The sequence below is a fragment of the Physeter macrocephalus genome, chromosome 20 (assembly GCF_002837175.3).
Source record: "Physeter macrocephalus isolate SW-GA chromosome 20, ASM283717v5, whole genome shotgun sequence".
Lineage (NCBI taxonomy): Eukaryota > Metazoa > Chordata > Mammalia > Artiodactyla > Physeteridae > Physeter > Physeter macrocephalus.
The window spans coordinates 59,445,163-59,459,029 of NC_041233.1; the positions used below are offsets into that span (position 1 = coordinate 59,445,163).

General features: G+C 48.7%; 2 protein-coding genes across 7 annotated transcripts in view; one reads left to right on the forward strand and one right to left on the reverse strand.

Moving 5' to 3' along the window:
* The window catches only part of SLK (STE20 like kinase), a 57,104-nt gene extending 52,103 nt beyond the window's left edge, over positions 1-5,001 (forward strand). For 2 of the 3 annotated variants that reach the window (XM_055081347.1, XM_007130575.4), the window contains one exon: positions 1,313-5,001. In XM_055081347.1, coding sequence (XP_054937322.1) covers positions 1,313-1,459 — 147 coding nt within the window. In that variant the 3' untranslated portion in view covers positions 1,460-5,001. The remainder of the gene's footprint in view (positions 1-1,312) is intronic. The other variant, XM_028481925.2, reaches the window with a different exon arrangement.
* A 1,384-nt stretch (positions 5,002-6,385) lies between these two features.
* The window catches only part of COL17A1 (collagen type XVII alpha 1 chain), a 50,035-nt gene continuing 42,553 nt past the window's right edge, over positions 6,386-13,867 (reverse strand). For 3 of the 4 annotated variants that reach the window (XM_055081345.1, XM_028481926.2, XM_055081344.1), the window contains 16 exons: positions 13,515-13,541; positions 13,174-13,206; positions 13,019-13,093; positions 12,659-12,709; positions 12,061-12,186; positions 11,393-11,530; positions 11,000-11,068; positions 10,549-10,689; positions 9,948-10,037; positions 9,737-9,847; positions 9,105-9,251; positions 8,498-8,821; positions 7,872-8,009; positions 7,564-7,626; positions 7,328-7,408; positions 6,386-6,966 (listed from right to left, as the gene is read on the reverse strand). In XM_055081345.1, coding sequence (XP_054937320.1) covers positions 6,914-6,966; positions 7,328-7,408; positions 7,564-7,626; positions 7,872-8,009; positions 8,498-8,821; positions 9,105-9,251; positions 9,737-9,847; positions 9,948-10,037; positions 10,549-10,689; positions 11,000-11,068; positions 11,393-11,530; positions 12,061-12,186; positions 12,659-12,709; positions 13,019-13,093; positions 13,174-13,206; positions 13,515-13,541 — 1,667 coding nt within the window. In that variant the 3' untranslated portion in view covers positions 6,386-6,913. The remainder of the gene's footprint in view (positions 6,967-7,327; positions 7,409-7,563; positions 7,627-7,871; positions 8,010-8,497; positions 8,822-9,104; positions 9,252-9,736; positions 9,848-9,947; positions 10,038-10,548; positions 10,690-10,999; positions 11,069-11,392; positions 11,531-12,060; positions 12,187-12,658; positions 12,710-13,018; positions 13,094-13,173; positions 13,207-13,514; positions 13,542-13,867) is intronic. The other variant, XM_055081346.1, reaches the window with a different exon arrangement.

Below are 13,867 nucleotides of genomic sequence, written 5' to 3' on the forward strand. Positions count from 1 at the left end.
ACTAAAGATTGTAAACTCAGTGGAGATAAAACTAAACTCAACATCTTTTTTCCTTCATCTCCATCTCATCTTTCCCCCTCTCTCCAGTCCTACCCACCATCAGGTGTTCTTCCTAACATTCCTGTTCTCTTAACTGACATCTAGGCTAGAAACCTGAATTACCTTTCATTTCCATCACACCCCACATTCAATCAGATGGCAAATAATTTTGACTCCTATTTCATAATATTTCTCTTTCCCTTTACTGTCTTCCTACTATTTGCCTAAAATTGTTCAGTAATGTCCTAATGGTCCTTCTGGTCTCTTGTTCCCTTTCCTTTCTTCCTACTTGCCTGCCATCACCAGAGTGTTTATTCTCAAGAGCATCTCTGTTACTGTCATAGTGGTGTTGATAAATCTTCAGTTCCAACAGAGTAGAATATAAACGCCTCACTTTGACTTTGAAGTCTTCATAGTGCCACGCTTTGCCCATATCAGCCTTCTAGCTTCGTCTCCCACTAGCCACTTGGTTCCCAGTTCATGTTCCAGTGCTGGGTATAATCACCGTTACTCACAGCAACTCCACAGTTTCCTGCCTCTGTGCATTGTTTGAGCTCACTTGGTCTGGCATGTCTTCCCCATCCTGTCTGTCAAATTCTTATCTTTCCTTTGAAAGTAAGCTTATGGTTTTCCTCTTCTGAGAAGCCTTCCTATCCTTCCATCTTTTCCTGTACTTTGTATTTTTACAGTAGTACGTCTCCTGGGTCACTTGTCCACAAAGGAATTGATACCTCAGATATTTATCAAGCACTTATTATATTTGCTCCATATTGTGGGGTTGTAAAGATGAATCTGGTTTAGGTCTTACCTTCAAACAGTTTATAGTTCAATGTGAAAGAAAAGACATGCACATCAGTAATCAAAATGAAAAAAATAGAAAATGGTAAGTTCCATGTGGAAGAGACAGTTAATATCAATAGTTAATAATAGGTGCCATCTGTTGAGTACCTAGTGTGTGTTAAGTACATTATTATCACATTTAATCCTCTCATAGCAACCCAGTAGAAGTAGATGGTATTATCACTGTTTCATAGCAGAAGAATGAAATGATTCTGTAATATAGAGAAGTTAAGTAATTGCCCCCAAGTTATCCATTCATGTGGCTGAGCCAGGACTTGAACCCAGGGCTGTACAGCCTATGGTCCTAGCTGTTGAGCAGTCTCTTCTTCCTTAGGATAACTAAGTCTTTGGGGCAGATAATTTTATCCGGGCTGTCAGAGTAAATTCTGTTTTTAATACCAGTGCATAATTTCTTTTTCCCTTCCTTTTTAAGACACTGGAAGAGGAGTTTGCTAGGAAACTACAGGAACAGGAAGTGTTCTTTAAAATGACCGGGGAGTCTGAATGCCTTAACCCATCAACACAGAGCCGGATTTCCAAATTCTATCCTATTCCTAGCTTGCATTCCACTGGATCGTAACAATGGGAAGCATTCTGTGGTCGGTTTGTCTTTTTAAGTATGTCATTCTGTTCTCTTCATCTTCTGCCATAGTCTGTATCAGAGAGCTCACGAAGACAATCACCTGCCTCACCTTCTAGGTGTTTTGTTTGTTTTATTTGTTTAGCAGAGATAAAGGGAAAGGCACTAAGACAGATGCTGGGCCATGCTGGCAAAGTAGCATCTTGCAGTAATTCCCTAAGGTGATTTTTGTATATAATCTTAAAAATTGTGTTGTTTAGATACTGTTACCTGAAAAATTGGTAGAGATATAATGTTTAAAGTTATTTTTAAAAACACTGTTACGTCACTTAAGTATTACTAAATATCTTTTTTCCTGACTTAACTTCTCAATGATGCCTAAAATCTATAGTTGAAACTGCTGTAGAGAGTTGGAATAATTTTTTGGTGAATCAGCTCTCATGAAAAAACTATGAGTTGCTCAAAATATGATATTGATTCAGTAAATAAATCTATTATCTTTAAATGTTAGCATCAAACTCTTTTAAAAGAGAAAAATTATTTCAATAATTTGTCTAAAATAATTACCTGTTTAGACATGAGCTAATAATTAAGGGTGCTAGTTTTATTAAAATAGTGCCTGAAACACTAAATTTCAGTTGAGTCTAAAATAGCATTTCCTTTTTTGATTCAACAGGGACAAAACACCCTTAACATTAAGCATTATTGTTTTTAAAATCTTGCTCCTATTACCAATTGATAGAAATTTCCATCCTAAAGTATATGTTGTACAAAGTTGGAAAGATGAAAAAAATAAACGGTAGCTTTTAGATGTCCAAATTGGAAATGTAAAACTCACCAAATTTAAAAAAATACAGATTTAGCTATCTCAGCTTATTTCCTAAAATAATACATGAGCTGGTTAAATGACTTCTCCCATCTTAGCAAATTCTGTTTAAAACTGTTGGAGGCTGGCAGGCTCTGAGTTATATTTATGAATATATTTTTATGGAATTAATCTTAAAAGAGGCATTTGTTCAGAATAGTTTTTAAGAAAGAATTTAAAATATTTAGGCAAATATCAGAAATGACTTTTTGTTGTTTTGAGATCGAGTCATTTATATTTTGGTTTTGTTTTGTTCCATGTTTAAATTATTTACTTTGATTTGAGTGGGAAAAGCCTGAAACCTCTATCATGAGGTTGCTGATACGTGTAATTATTAATGAAATGTTCACTCTAGTCCCTTTTGAGGGTTAGAATTTCAAGCACGTGTCAGGTCGAAACAGTATTATAAACCATATTTCGGGGTGTGAGACAGTACATTTGTAGACGAAGCTTGCTGCCTGCCATGTGCGCCTGTTCTGTCATGAGTGCCAGGTACCAAATTGTAGAAATTTCAGTTTTTAGTTATATTACATTTGAGGCTCGTGAAAAATGCAAATGAAACTTTGTGGGAACACTGATTCATGTTAAGAAAATGTAAATATCTGTAGCACTTTCTTGCAGTTAATTTGAAAACTTTGAATGCTGAACCTTATTTTGTCAGTGGTTTAGATGATTTAAAAATGCATGTGATTTTAATTTTGTAATTGTTTTGACAAGCATAATTTACTTGGACAACTTTGTAGGTAGCCTTAACTTCTGGCCAAGTTTGTTTTTTATATAAATATATATACATATATATATATATTATGTATGGTTGTAAATTCATACACTTATCACATGAATGTGTTACTGTATACAAAACTCTTTTAATGCTTTATTCTCAAATGCTGGGTTGAAAAATGTTTTGAAAGCCTTTTAAAATATATATCTTTATAAAGTAATGTTCAGGATGATGATGGAAATTGTTTATATTGTTATGATAGAAATGACAGTATAATGTTACCCAGTGTATTTAATGATTTATTTGAAGAGGGAGAGAGGAAGAAGGTTCTCATACCACTTTCTCCTTTGAAATTTTCAGTTTATTGGCTTTTTAAAAATTAATACTTCAGGCAGTGGACATTTTTTCAGTATCGTTTAAAGGATATCCTGTGTGCTGAATAGTTTATGGCACATAATTAATTTGGTCTGAATATTTGGTTCTTTTTCTTCCTTTCAAGTTGACATTCAGAGTATTGACTAAAGAGGCTCAGAGTAGAACGATTGACACGCTGGTAAGTTTGTTAGCAACTCTTGCATCTCCCGTAAAACTGCCCTTTGGATTCCTTGTTCACGCTCGAGTTCTCTTTCAAAAATGACCAGACCATGTGCATGTAGGAGCAGGACTACAGAATGATATGTATGTAGAGGTAAAAACCTTCATTTTAATACTTAAAGTTACATAAATCTTTTCAAAAGGTATTTTGTTGTATAGACCATGCTGTTTGTACCCATCCCTGCCCACTTCTTGCTAGGCCCTGTATTCACGTACAGAAGAGTGATCCTTCTCTCTTGCATGAAGTGTAGGTGGGGGGTTGGGGAGGGACACAGACATCTTTGAAATCAAAGAGTACAGTCAAATGCATTCCTGAGTTGGTTTTGTTGCTGTGGCAGAATGTGCTATGAAATGCATAGAAGAAATTCTCCATGTGTGCCCCCTAATTACTCAGCCTCCCCTCCTCTTCCTGCGTGCTGTGGACACACCAGGCCACCACGCTTCTGCAGGTCTAGCTCATGGAGCTCGTTGCACCAGGTTGCCTTTCCTAGTCCTGTCAATCGATGGTTGGGTGTGAATTGCTGAATTAGCCGCTATACTATATGGACTCACAGTTAAGCTTTTTCTTACCGTTTTCTATGGGGAAGCTATAGGGTGGGTAGGGAGGAAATTTGGAGTGCTTACACCGTGCTGAAAATGTTGAAACTTTCCTGTGACAGGATACAGCAAATTGTAATTAAATATAAACCAGAACCAGAGCTACCTCTAAGTAGTGTTTCCTCAAGCACAAAGCTCTCAGGCATATGAGACCCACTGTAATGGAGGGTCTCTGATTTCTTGAGCATCAGTGAGTTTCAGAAGCGATTGTCTTTTGTAGTCTCCTAGTTCCCTTGTAACTACACACTTTTTTCCCCATTCCACACTGTGCTTAAATGACAAAGACTCTTCTGAGAAGCCAAATTCTGTCAAATGATTAGCTAGAGATATTGTTGATTACAGGGAAATGTAGAGCTGTGAGGTGGAGGCGGCGAGCTCTGTAGTTCCAGTTCTAATAGGCTTCTGGTTGAATAAATCAGTTCTTTCCTGGGAAGTGATCTTTTATAGGAAATGGGATATGTTAAATGCTTTTCTTAAGTTGAAGGCACAACAATTAATGCCACTATTGTTGCTATCCTGTGGCTGACATGGTTTTGATACAGCTTTAAAACTTCTGTTACTAAGCTTGGGGTAGAATGTGATACCAGTTTTAAATGTTGGCTGTAGCTTTTTGTAATCCTTCTCTGATTTGCAGTGTAATAACTTCACAAGCTAAATTTTCAGAAAGAATTTTGTTTCAGAAAATGCCTCTTGTCTGTTTGGGAGCAACATGTCTTTTCAATCATGGGGTTGGCAAATGAAAAATAAAGTTATTTCTTAATCTACTTTGGGAAGCAGTCTTTTATTGAGACTATTTGAAACTAGATTGTCCTGCATGAGAACATTTTGTAGCATTTTAAAAAATCCTAATTATATTTTAAAACTCGCAGTCCTCCAGATCTTCTGACCTTCGGACTTACTAGTATTCCAGACCATCTGTAGTCATCACACACAAGAGGGTCCTTTTTACTGGTAACTTGGGAGTGTCTTTCATCGCCCAAACCCCGCCTTTGGATGGTGCTTAAAATATTTCCATCGACATATGTATATATACCTTTTTTATGTCCTTTTTTCCCCTTGGAATGGATTATTTTTCTCACCAAACATTTCACAAACTGTGACGTCACTTCTGCTAAAAACAACCTCTTTTCATCATTCATACATTCATGCAAGATTCAGTAGACATACTAGGCTGACCATTTGGCAAGTGGTCAGCTTGGAGGGAGGGAGGCACAGCATGTTAGTTTCTAATCCAGGAGCATTGCATACTGTGGAGCTCATGCTTGACTTTTTTTTTTTTTTTGAATGAAACAAAAGAGGCTAAGAGCCACCGCCATCCAGCTGAGGACATATCTCATATCTGGGTTCTGTCCAGAGAAGCTAGCAAGTTTGGGCTTTTACCCTATTTCTCTTGGGCATAGGATTCTATGAAGACTTTTGGATAGCTTGGATAGGCAAATCTCATAACTAGGACAAAACTCAAAAGTCTGGTTAATCAAGATAAGAATCATTAAAGGGGATATAATACTTGAGCTTCTAAAGCTACTATTACAAAAACAAATTGAGTCAGCCTTTAGGTAAAACTAAAATATGAAAAAGGCACGATGCAGTCATTCATTATACATAGTAAGTTTTCATTAGACAGTAAAATGCCAAACTTAATTAACCGAAAATATTTTCTTTCTTTCCCTCTTCCTTTTCCTCCTGCCTTCTTCCCTCCTCCCCTCCCTTCTTGTTTTTTTTTTTTTGTTAGATGGATCACATTAAACATATTAAAAAAGGAAAAAACCCTTTAATTGGAAATTTTGCAATTGAAATGACTCATCTAATAGACCACATGAATGTTTGTAGACATTGAAAAGTGCAATAAAACCAACTGTGCCCAGTCCTCCATGGGTTTCCTAAGTGCGGAGCAGGGGTGCCAGTTTCCGGTGTCAGGCAGTCTGCTCTCCCTCCCCTCCCCTTCTTTCCTCCTTGCCCCCTGCCTTTCTCTTCCTATCGGCTGCAACCTAGTTCAGTGTAACATGCTATCAACTCTAGCGTGGACCTATGGAGACAGATTATAGCTGCAATCAAACAAACTTCCTAAGTGGGAATGTGATACATAGAAATAACTAGTAGAAACCCTGTCACCACCTTCAGGGGAAGTGGATTTCTTAAGTTTTTCAGCTGAGTGAGTTTTTTTCTATGACTAGAGAATGCAGAGTGAAGAGGGGAGAAGGGAGCTGAGAGCACAGCCTTGCAGCGTTGACCAGAACAGTCCCATTGAGTGGCTCTCAGGAAGGCACCCCCATCCCATCTTCCATTTTCTGGGCTCATTTTTAAGGTGAAGCTCAAGGGCTCCTGAAACAACTTTTATGTACCTGGCTTTCCTAGGCTGGGGCTTGAGCTCAGTGTTAAAAAAGCCGAGGAGCTCAGGCCTGGACAGCAGGGAGGCCAGCTTCATCCTACCACACTGCATGCGCAGGCCACTGTTGAGTCTACCCCATGAAGCTGTTTCAGACTGTGTACCTTGGACTGAATTCTACGTACATATATTTTGCTCCAGACTGAGATAAGGGTTCTAGTTGACTATTTGCTGTGCTGCCTCAGTAGGACAGTGAGATTCCAGCTTTTACCACCCTCTGGAGAGGTCTTGACATAAGCGCCATAAGCCACTGCAAGAACTGGTCCAGGCGGCTGTTCCGCCAAGGGTCGCTCATGGCTTGACAGCGATGCTTCTCCTTCTCCGGCCAGCATAGACTTGGTCACCTAGAAGTTGGAAGATGAATGGGAAGTTAGAAAATGTCCTGTGGTCTGTGGGGACTTTTGCTTGGGTAATTACAGTAACTGTGACTACTACAAAACCGGCTTGAAAAATGAACTCTTTTGTAAGACTATCAATTGATTTAAATTGATTACCCTATTTCATTACCAGCTTGGTTCTCCTTTTCCTCCCTGCATTGACATTCTTCTTCCTTTCTCCCTGGCTGTTCATTTGATCGTTACACAAAGTATGCTGTTGCCAGTACCTGCCTTTCGTAACTTGGCATTTGCCTAAAATTTTCAGACTTGCTCTGGAACATGTGGCCTGCTTTCCAGCACTCCAGAAACTGTGGCAAGTGAGGCTTACCTTTGTCTCCTTTTTCTCCCTTGTATCCTTGAGGGCCGGGTGGCCCAGGCTGACCTGGTGGCCCAGCAGGGCCCCTCTCACCTAGGAGGACAGAAGGGGGCACGGCTAAGCGAGGCACAGTGCAGGGCCTGAAGGAGCCGCACATGTTCCCAGCACAGCGCTGGCAAGGGAGCTGCTTCCCACAAGAGGCAGTCGTTAACACGGGATCCTGGTGGCTGTTTCCTGCCACCACTTACCTTTGGGTCCAGGGATGCCCATCTCTCCCTTCTGCCCAGGGGGTCCTGGGATGGCTCCATAAGCTGCAAGGGGGAAAAACTGGCCTTAGACTAGAGAGCTCATCCTGGAGCTTGGGAAGTAAAGTGATTTGTTCAGACTAACACAGGCAGGTAGTGGTAGAGTTTGGACTTGTAAGAAGAAAACGGTTTAGAATTTATCCGATTTTCAGCATCCCAAGTGTTAACAAGGTTTTTGGGGAGACTGGTTTCTGTGGAGCAGACTACACGGCAAGTGAAGTGTTGGGAAAGTAATCGGGGGATGCCCTTACTTCTGAAAAAGTCCATGAGGTCCTCGGTCACGTTGCTGTAGGCGGAGAAGACCTTGCTGATGCCAGGGGGCCCCTGGGGCCCAGGCAGGCCTGGCGGGCCCCGCACAGTGTAGGCCATCCCTTGGAGCAGGCCCTGACCTGTAAACACCAGAGTGTGGTGGGCACAGAGAGCAGGGCTCACCCGGCACCTGCTCCGCGGTGGGAGCACGGTGTCCTCTGACTGTCTGGCTCCCATCCCAGTCAAACTCTTCTATGCGGCAGCGAGGGAAGGGCCTCTTAGTCTCCCCTGTTGACAGGCACGTCTCCCCTCCGTGGGCTTGTTTCACAGGCCTTTTACTGCATAGCGGTGCTGGTGAGCCGCCCGGGAAAGGTCTTCTTAAGTCAACAACCTTCCCTCAGCCCCACCAGAAAACCTTCACAGTCATAGACTTCTGGGAAAACAAAGGACAAAGACCCCAGCACCTCTGTTCCCTGCAGCATAGGTTCCAGTCCCGACTGGGCCCCTTGAACTAAGCTTGTCTTCAGTCCCTGCCCGTCTGATTCCAGAACTGCTGTCCTCCTGGATGTGGAGATGCTCACATGCTCCCGTAACCCCGCAGCGCTGAAGCCTACGTGTCCCCACTTACGCTGCAAGCTGTCAGACACCCGAACGGCCAGTTCGTTGTAATCCAGACCTCCAGCAAAGCTGGCCCCGAATCCACCGTCACCGCCGTACGTGCCGCGTTCTGCCGCTGCCCCATAGCCGCGGCCCAGGCCCACGTCCAGGCCAAAGGCTCCCCCTTCGCCCAGGGAGCCTCCGCTGGCTCCTCCTATGCCCATGGAGGAGCTGGAGGAAGAGGCCCGACTGAGAGAAGAGGAGCTGCCGCCCCGGCTGTAGGAGCTGTCCCCGGGGGGACCCTGGGGCCCGGGAGGACCCGGCGGGCCGACGATGAAGCCGCGCACGTCAGGACCTGTGGGGAAGAAGCGGCGTTAGTGGGGGCCAGGTCTGGGGGAGAGGGAGAAGTGGGGCTTGGGGGTGTCTCTGCCGGGGCCTCAACACCCCTGAGCAGGATGTGAACTCGCACCGAGCCGGAGCGTGTGGGCTGGGAGGGAGCCGGGCTTCCTCCACCGACCAGGGCGGCTTATGTGCTTGGCCTCCAGTTCCCTTCAAGCCCCGGCTGGCTGCCCCTCTCACAGGGAGAAGCATGGTCTGGGAGGGGATGGAGGAGGGAGAGTGACGTCAGGGACACCCACTTGTGAGGTAGCTGATCAGCTCACTCCGGAAGTTGTCTCTGTCTTCAGCTGCGTATGTCACCAGAGCTCCTGAGACACCCGGGGGCCCTCGAGGGCCTGGGGGGCCAGGGGGCCCAGGAGGGCCTGGGATGGATGACAAGCCAGCAGCTGAGCAGGGGGCAAGAGAAAGAGAAAGATCAGGGATCCCCTGCCAGGACCGCGGAATGCCCAGCCTGGGCCCGTCTGGAAGAGGGCGGTGAGGGAGGCCTCCACGCGCGCATCCCGTCCTCCCCTGGAGTGACTGCTCCCCGCTGCCCTCCACCCCCAGTCCTGGGCCTCATTCAACCCAAATCATATCCCTTCCCCTCAGCTCTTCTGCCGCTGGGAGTCGGAGCTCCCAGCTGGGCACCTGGGCACCCGCTGGCCCCTGCGTTCTCTTGTGACTTGGACACATAGTGTCCCCCCACTTCTCCCCCTGCCAGGGCTGAAAGCACCTCAACGTCAAGTGTGTTCCCCTCCAGGGCCCCAGAGCCCGGCCCTGTACCCGCTCTAGGAGGACTGGTGCCTGGGCTGAGCCCTCCGTGGCAGCCCTGGCTCAGACCCGCGGGAGCCCTGGAGGTCAGGCTGCAGCCCTTGCCTGCCTCACTCCTTACTCTGCAGGTAGGACGAGAGGTCCTCCATGCTGATGCTGGACCACGCGCTGCCTGGGAGCCCTGGTGGCCCAGGGGGACCTGGGGGCCCAACAATGCCTCTGAATTCAGACCCTGAGACACCAAGGAAGAGCAAGGATCGGTCACAGCCTGGGCCAAGGAGCTCTGCCCTCCACCCCGAAGCACTCGATCAGATGGCCCTGCTCGGCCCTACCTTGGAGCAAGGAGAGGAGCTCCTCGTAGGATGTTCCTGGCAAGCCTGGGGGCCCTGGGGGGCCAGGAAGCCCAATGCTGACTCCGGAGCCTGAGGAACAAATCCCAAGTTGCGATGGAAGCAGATCAGACAGGGAAGGGCAGATGGAAACACCGTATCAGAGGGGAAGCCAGACAAGCAACCTGAACGGAGTGGGGCCTGAGACGGGGCGGGGGGAGCAGCGGAAGAGATCGGCAGAGAGTAACGCAGACGTGAGACCCTGGGTAACGTCACCACGGAGGGGAGGCCCCAGGGCCGGGGAAGAGTGCGGGTCAGAAGTGCCCACAGCCCCCCTCCTGCTGGCTGTGTGGGAGTGTGCGTGTGTGCATGTGTGTGTAGAGAAGTGTGCGTGAGTCGTGTGCAGGACGGTGCCCGGGACACTCATTCTGGCTTCCCTCGCCAAGCTCCTTGACCTGCTCTGGAGCCACAGGTTTGAACAGCTCTGAAGTGCCCCCCATCCCTCTGGGTTGGGTGCAGCCTGGCGGGAGACGGCCAGGGGGCCATTTCCGGGATGTCAAGCACCCGCCCTCCTGCCCGCCCTGCCACGGAGGCGGACACTCACTGGACAGGTAGCTGAGGATGCGGCTGCTCAGCTCTGCGTAGTCCAAAGACTGGAGGGACCCATCTCCACTGGCTCCTGGTGGCCCTGGGGGACCCCGAGGGCCCGTCAGGTACTGCCGTAGATACTGACGCACGTCATCCCCTGAAAGGAGAGGAGGCGCCAGTATGGACCACATGTCCAGCCTAACCTCCCCACAGACTGGCCCGACTGACGTGAGCTGAGGGTTCTCAGACCCCCAGGGGGACATCAACAAGCTTCTGGTAGCTGAAGGGACTCCTGCCCGGTTGCCTGGCCTTAGAGGGGAGAGCTGATGGATGCCCCCTTTCCAGCTGGCTGCTGGGAGCGAGGAGGGAGTGGCTCCTTGACCCAAGGGACGGTCAAGAGTGCCTGACAAGTGCAGCCAGGAGAGAGGGAAGGCACCCCACTCTCTAGCCCACCACAGCCAACTCACGCTGGAGTGCAGCCAGGATGTCTTCAGAAGAGACGGAGGCGGAGGACGTGCTGATGCTGTACCCCGAAGCTGTGGGGAAGGAAACCGGTTACCCGCTTAGCTGGTACTGAAGCAACGCACTCATTACTCCAGAATCACAAAGACCCGGTCAACCAGCTGTTTCCGTTTGGGGGAAATGAATGCATGGGGGTGTTAGCAGGCTACTTATAATTTCTTTTAATCTGAACAAACCTTTTTTGAAGCTCGATTCAGTGGCCTGATTACCGTGAATTCAGCATGGAACATCACATTCAGAAAAAGGGCAAAGCAAAGAGCAAATTAAGAGACGAGGCTCCAGGAATAACCGTGGACCCTGGGAGGAAGGTGTCATTACAGGGGTGGGGAGAGGCTTACTCTGTAAGTAGCTCACGACGAGGCTGGCCAGCTCTGAGTAGTTGAAAGTCTCACCCGTGATGGTGGTGACAGGCCCGGGGGGACCAGGTGGGCCTGGGGGACCCTGAACTCCAGATAGATAAGACCTGATACTGTCACCTGCCAACAAAGAAATAAAGCAAAGTCAGGCTTGTCCCCAAGAGGGCGTGTCCTCCCCACAGAGGTGACCTGAAGTACTTGATGAAATGCACCCACCCATCCTGCACAGGGGCCAAGGCAGGGCCAGCAGGGAGCCTAGACTCCCCTTGCTATAGATGGAGAAACTGAGGCAGACTGTGCTGGGCCAGGTGGATCTCCATGGCTGTGGACTAACAAGACTCCAGTCAGCCACCCATTTGACAAAGCTCTGGTGCCCACATGCATGGAAATCACACCCTCACCTCCACAGAGAGCACACGGATGAGGTCGGGGGAGTGCACACCAGTGTGAAAGTGTGTGTGTGCACATGCATGTAGATGAGCATGTGGGTGTACAAGCCTCTGCTGGGGTGAGGACAAGTCTATGTATCAATACATGGGCAGCTGTGAGAAGGTGGGTGTCCGGGAGCTCACAGACCTGCAGTGCTGGTGCGTGCACGCGCGCGCACACACACGCACACACGCTGCCCCACTCAGACGCCGGGCACTCACTCTGCATGTAGTCAGAGATGTACTGCTGAATCTCCAGGCCGGAGCTGCCGATGGAGCCTGGAGGCCCGGGGGGCCCTGGTGGGCCTGGCGGGCCCTGCATGAACATGGTGCTCGATGCCGATCCCCCTGCAGGAGAGAAAGCCTCTGAGTTGGTCTCTCCACCCTGGGGTCCAACAAGGGAGCCCAGGCAATGCTTTTACAGTCTGAGGAGGGAGAGTCTTTCTCAGTAGGAGAACTAAGACAGTGGCAAAGAGCTCCTAGGAGCTCTCCCAGGCCGAGCCCTCCTTTTCCTTCGTCAACCTGCTCACCACCCACATGGCCTCCCTCGCCCCTGAACCCCTAGCTCCCAGGCTGTGTTCTCGCCATCATTCATCATTGGCGTTGCTAGTCATCTTTATCGTGCAGGCATCCTTCCCTCCCACCCCCGCTAACTTGTAACCTCCTTAAAGGCAGTTCAGAGATCCCAGCACATGGAGAAAGTATCTCATCAACACTGAATCATGGATAAGTGAATGAATTAGTTAATTAACATCCTCGTTGGCATGATCAGCCTCGCTTGAAGAAGGAGAGAAGAACTTTGGGCACCTTTGGTTCTTACCTCGAGAGGGCCCACTGGGAATGCCGGGAGCCCCTGGGACTCCGGGATCACCTGGAATCCAAAACAAGCAGCTCTGTTTGCATCACCTCCTCCAGGAAGTCTCCCCTGGTTCCTCAAGTTCAACCACACTGTCAGCTGTGGCTCAACAACTGTCCCATGTTTCTCAGTCTCATTTCTGCAATGGTGTCACAGCTTCCCTGGGCAGAGACTGTCTCCCCACACCCGTCCCTTCCTCCCTCCAGGCTCTCCTCTCTTCAGCCTCTTCTTCCTCCCAAGCCTGTAGCATCAGCAAGTACTCGCTGCCCTCTATTCGGGCTCTGGGAGCCAGCCTTGCTCCCACTCCTCCCCGCCTTCACTGACCTCTGTCACCCTTGGGTCCCTGAGGGCCAGGTGGGCCTGGCGGTCCTTGTAGGTTGAGTCCGAGAGAACTGGAGCCTGGAGGCCAACAACACAGTGCAGTCAGCCAGGTGGGGAGAGGCTCCGGCAGAGCCGGCAGCAGGGGGCTCAGCACTTACCTGAGGCTGAGAATCCTGGGGGGCCTCGCTCGCCTGAGGGACACAGCAGAGAGGGGACAGTCAGCTGTGCCGGCCTCCCTCTCCCCGTGCCCCAGCCCAAGACACCACCTCCCTCCCGAGGCTCCCCAAGATTCATGATGGCTGGGGCAGCACCGACCCTCGGGTAGTATCTAGAGCTGTGGCACAGACACATACATACGCACGCACGTTCTCAACCATCAGAGACACACTCTGATCTACCCTCATCTGGACCAAACTCAAGAAGCTCGGGGATCTTGGAAGGTCAGGCTTTGCCACTCCCACCCCTACCCCAGCTTTGTTTGATGCCAGTTCTACTGTACCTTGGTGTCCTCGGGGGCCTGGGGCGCCTGGAGGAGAAGACAGTCATGAGTCATGTCCCACCCAGATGCTGTGACTTCAAGGGGCCCAGGGGGAAGGGGTCAGGGTTCCAGGGCCAGGGCAGACTCGGGGCTTAGGGTTCCTCGTGCCTCTCCTACCATCAGGACAAGGCAGAGGCGGATATACTTTGCAGAGCTTCTGACCACCCCCCATGCCCTGCTGCAGGCTGCTGAGCTCCTAATGGGATAGGGCAGGAGGATGAAGGCCCGCTCATCCAGCCTCATCCGAACTCTCCCGGCCACCAGCTGGGTCAGCAGGGGTACACACGGGCTCCTGCTCGCCCTAAGACACTGTA